The sequence below is a fragment of the Triticum aestivum genome, chromosome 1D (genome assembly GCF_018294505.1).
Source record: "Triticum aestivum cultivar Chinese Spring chromosome 1D, IWGSC CS RefSeq v2.1, whole genome shotgun sequence".
Lineage (NCBI taxonomy): Eukaryota > Viridiplantae > Streptophyta > Magnoliopsida > Poales > Poaceae > Triticum > Triticum aestivum.
The window spans coordinates 467,252,632-467,257,622 of NC_057796.1; the positions used below are offsets into that span (position 1 = coordinate 467,252,632).

General features: G+C 44.5%; 1 protein-coding gene across 1 annotated transcript in view; it reads right to left on the minus strand.

Moving 5' to 3' along the window:
- Window positions 1-4,002: 4,002 nt before the first annotated feature.
- The window catches only part of LOC123183029 (50S ribosomal protein L21, mitochondrial), a 3,245-nt gene continuing 2,256 nt past the window's right edge, over window positions 4,003-4,991 (minus strand). Inside the window, exons 4-5 of the mRNA XM_044595750.1 lie at window positions 4,622-4,696; window positions 4,003-4,526 (exon numbers count right to left, since the gene is read on the minus strand). Of these exons, the coding sequence (XP_044451685.1) occupies window positions 4,425-4,526; window positions 4,622-4,696 (177 nt within the window). The 3' untranslated portion in view covers window positions 4,003-4,424. The remainder of the gene's footprint in view (window positions 4,527-4,621; window positions 4,697-4,991) is intronic.

The window sequence follows — 4,991 nt, forward strand, 5'->3', positions numbered from 1 at the left end:
GTTCAAGGTGTCTCCTGATCTGAGAGTTGAACGTCCATCAACCTCCTCACTAAGTGTAACCAGGAATTCCATCGTTCCCCTACTAGAGACCTCCTGAATTGGATATTCAAAGGTACCGTCTGCAAAACCGTTGCTACGTAATCCTCCTTACATTGAGCAATATGATACAGGGAAGGATACTGGAGAGCTAGCGATGTGTTACCATAACCAAGTATCCTCCCAAAACCTTGTTGATGTTCCATCCCCAACAATGAATTTCACCCTTTGGAAGAAGGTTTCCTTCACTCTCATGAGTCCCTTCCAAAATGGTGAATCATTAGGTCTTACGGTAACCTGAGCGAGGGTTTTAGAGTGCAAGTATTTATTTCTCAGTAATTATGAGTCCCTTGTTGTTGGATCGACACCATGGGCCATGGACGTGGAATCGTGAGAGCTCGCATGAGCCAGGGCCATGAGCAATGGCTGGGGATTGCTGGGTAGGGGCCGTCGACAGTCACTGGGTCGTGTCCCCCACGATCTACCGGGATTGGCATGCAGATGCAGATGGAGGCATGGACCCAGACTCGGAGGCTAAGACTGGGCTAGGAGCGGAAGGAGGTGCCTTTCGATCTTCCCACCATGGTTGGGGTGCAGTGATGTGGACAGTCAATAGTGTCTTGGGAAATGGATGCCGGGGCGCCGGCTCGGATGGCGATCAGCATGGTTGGCTCTCCGGAGGGCATCATGACGGCGGCGGTGGCTATGCCTCTGGGTTGTGTGGGCGGCGAGGGTTGTAGCGGCGGATGTCTCAGGCTCAGTCCCTGTTGATGGAAATGGCAACACCCAGATCTGGATTTGGAGGCCTGTTCTCGGCGCAGTTGCCCTGGAGGCTTTGGTGGCACGAGTGAGCTGCCGAGCGAAAGCTCTGCGCTTTGGTGCCGATGCCGGCGACACCTGCGGGTGCTGCTCTCCTCTCGAGGACGGCGTTCTGGTTCTTCTCTCCGTGTCAGGGTTCCAGGTGAAGACCCTTGTCGGCAGCGGCGACGCCTAGCATCGTTTCCTCTCTTGAGGTCCTTCTGTGTTCATTTTCGATTTCGTAGTTGCATGCGTTTATGTTGTCTAGTTATCCCGAGATCTGCTTTGTAAGATGCCCGCCTCACTACCTTGTATCGTTCGGCCATGCACTTTGGTTTGTGCTTTATCTATAAAGCTGGGGAAAGCCTGTTTCGAGAGATCTAGCTAAAACAGGTACATATTGCGGTGTATACAGTGCTATAGTCTGCATAAGGATAGATCAAATCCTTATTTTCTGAAAGCCTCACTTACAGTGGTTGAGGGCCATGTCAAGATCATATAGGGTATGTAACAGGTAACGATCTTTGAGCAATGGGAGGATTCTGCTACTGTTTATAGTGCTGCTGCCACAGTTCCATTTTCCCCCTCGACATCAAGTCTCCACCAAAGCTCAACAGAATAAATGGCATCACTGTGCAATCCCCACTAGCACTAGGCACACTAGATCTTGTAGCCACAAGGTCAAAACTAATGGGCCTAGTCAAGTCAGGTCAGCGTGTGTGCTTGTTCTTCCTTCATCCTCCCAGACCATGAGAGTCGTTCTGCCAAATTTAGGATTCGATTTGTTTTGTTGCGTGTTGGTGAAGTTTAAGGGATTAATCACACCTAACAATATTTGTCTAAGCTGTTTCAGAGTGTTCGAAGATGATTTTTAAATTGTAATGGCAATGTACCGGTGAAAATTGTGCAGAGGAATTTGGAAACGTCTCCATCCGTCCGTCGATATATGATAGGAGTATTGCTGTTTGTGATATATGAATATGAATTATGATGAGTGCGAGACCAGAAAGGCGCCACAGTTCATGTCGTCGTACAACTGATAGCTGAGTTTATAAAAGAAGGGTTTTAGAGTTTTTGTGCCAAACTTTATGGCTAAAGTGCTGGTGAGTCTTGCGGTATATGCCATGCTATGTACAGTACCCACGAACTTTCTTCAGAGTCCAAGTGTTCATATATTTTTTGTGAACGTGCAAAAGCTCTGTGTATCATTCCATTGAAAGAACTCATTTTACAACTGTTCATCGGACTAATGTTTTCTGAATGGGAGCTTACTCGAAAAATCAATGGATTAGGATATCTCGGAATCTTCTTGAGACAAAGATTTACAAAGGGAAAAAAGCTTAGGCCACTATTTCGGCATATTCGCTGCACACTTTAGCTTTCCAATCTAGGCGAAACAGGTCGAGATCAAGCGAATGGAGCCTCACAAGAAAAAGAGAAAAAAAAAGTCTGAAACCACTATTGCAGCATATACTTATGTCTCCTTTAAGCTTGATTTGAACCATAGGAGGGGAGGATCATGACCTTTTTCTTGTCACAAGACAGGCCTCTATGACAGATATAGAGATAGAGATAGATGAACCGATTGCAACAAAGGGAGGGGAAGGGATTGGATAAGCTCTACTTCCATTCCAAGACACAAAGTGGGGGATGGGAGATGACACCTAGAAAGGAAGATGCAAAGCATAGTGCCAAATCAGCCAATCTTGAAAATAAAACAGACACTTGAAGAGGATATGCCCCAATGTGAATGCTGGGAACAGTTCCTCCATTACAATCCCAGGGAAGTGCTTTGTTTGTGCCCTGCAAGCAATGACACCCACCAATGGTGCCATGGCATGGCTTTGCCTTTGGTGTAAAGTGCCTTTGTGCATGCATCATTGCCCTCAACCTCCCTGCCTTTGTTTTTTTAGGTGTTGCTGGCAACTTTGGACTGGTGGAGGCTATGTAGGTGAACATGGTTCGATTAATTAAAGTCTCGGAGATTAGCTTTCAGTGTGAGACCTACAAAGATCATGGTTAGATGGGGATTTCCTCCGGTTCTGTTAGTGCTTAGGATGAACATATGTTGATAAATTTGTCGGCTTAGCATCATGGTAGCATAAACTCAATAGTTTATCCACAGTGAAGGCCTGGAATTTCATGCATGTCTATGATATCCTTTGGTCTGCATTGGTGTTACTATCTGAAAGGGACTTGCCTATGTGAAACTAAGCAAAAGCAGGCTGCTAATCTACACAACCACAACCACAACCACAAATTGCTCCAAGCAAAAGAGAACACAGATCAAAAGTCAGAACCACCAGAGTAATCACCAAAGATCACCACCATAAGCACCTCGGATTAAAACTAAAACTACTGAACCGAAGGCGGTAGAAAATTATCGCACACAAGGATTAGATTAACTGAAAGCATCCTTCGGTGCTAACGCCACTCGCACCATTTCTATATATTGCCTTGGAAAGTGGATGCCTGGGGAAGAAGAAAGGCGCTACGGTGAATCCAGTTGTGGCCGAGTTGATGTTTCTTAACACAAAAACGATGTGCAACCCTTTGCGCAATTCCTTCTAATATAATCGCCAAGTTGACCTGAGTGAACGTGAGAGGACATATACTGGTTGGTTTCCAATTTTGTTGTGTACTACAGGTAGATCGGCGGTCTCCGTAGGATTGATGGGCATATCAAAAGGAAATGGGAATATAATTAGCCATGGAAAGTGAGAGGAGGCTAATGATTATTCCCCATGCCCACTGAGAGTAAACTGAAGGTTTATTCCTTGTCCCAGGAGTTAGTGCCACACTACGTCTGGCTGCTGGGCCTTCAGGATCAAAACGGATCTACTCTACTGTGAAATGATGCTCAACTTTGTTGAGTGAATGGATGGATAACTCCTGATGGAGTAACCATGATCAGATTACTGGTAAAAAAATGCCTTTGGTAAGTATAAAGGATAAGCTGTAGCAATGCATCAACTTTGGTGAGTGAATGAATGGATAACTCGCCCGCTTTTCGGTTACCAGTGAAAAACGCCTTTGGTAAGTATAGAGGATAAGCAATAACAGTGCATTGTTTGTGAAAGACCAGATTGTCAAACTGATGCATAACTACAAACACAACACTTCAGTTACATCTGCAGGCCCCCGGAAGGCGTGAGATCTCGGACCAGGTGGAAACTAAACATTTCAGTTTCATTATTTATGGATTGAAGAGTAGACAGTGGACATCGCAGGGATGTGTATCAGAGCACATTCAACAGCGTATGGTGAAGGAAACAAAAAAATAATAGAAAATCAGTGTAGCTCTATAAACTACAGGAGCTGATCCACACCAGGGTATCCAGATTCTAAACTTATCAAGACACTGGAGCTGATTACATGAGAGGCATAGCTCGAGAGGCTTGCGCGTTAAAATGACGATACAGAGACAGAGCCTTCAGCTTCGACTCAATCTTTGAATTAGTTAAGCAGAACAAAAGCAACAGACACGTATCGAGAATTGACCGAGGAATGTCCAACACCAGCATCAAGGATCGCTTGGTATTGTCGGCATGAACACAAAACAGCAACCTTCCTTGATTCATCATCTTAATTTAGGCAGCAACAGCGGCACTCTCTGGCTTATCTGTTCCTTCTTGTTGAATAAAGGACTTGTCTATTCCTTCGATGTTGGTTATCCTCAGCTTTGTCAATTCCTGGAATTGTCACAGCAGACAGTAAGAAGAACATATCGAGAGGATAATGTCCATAATGTCATGTAATGACTGAAAACTGAAATGGTATGAAATACCTGACGGTGTCCCCTTGTTCGGCGGTAATTTTTCCTCCTTTTCTTCTTGAATATGATAACTTTTGCATCTAGAGCCTAAGAAAGATTGTCAAGAGAAATGACCTCAGAATTGTGCAGTAATATATTTACAATAAGACCCTAGTAATACCAAAACTGGGCTCTGGTTGAGTAATTATAAAAAGTATATGTACTAACTGCAAGACTGCAACAATAAAGGTTGGGGCATAGACACTCGTCCTTCTTATCAGTGTTGCTATACGTGTTTGAGCACATAATGCCAGTATAATGAAAAGGTAGCAGAGGTAGGAGGGCCAACCACTAGATATTTTCCATTAACTTACAATAAGCATGTCATTTCTGTTACAATAGT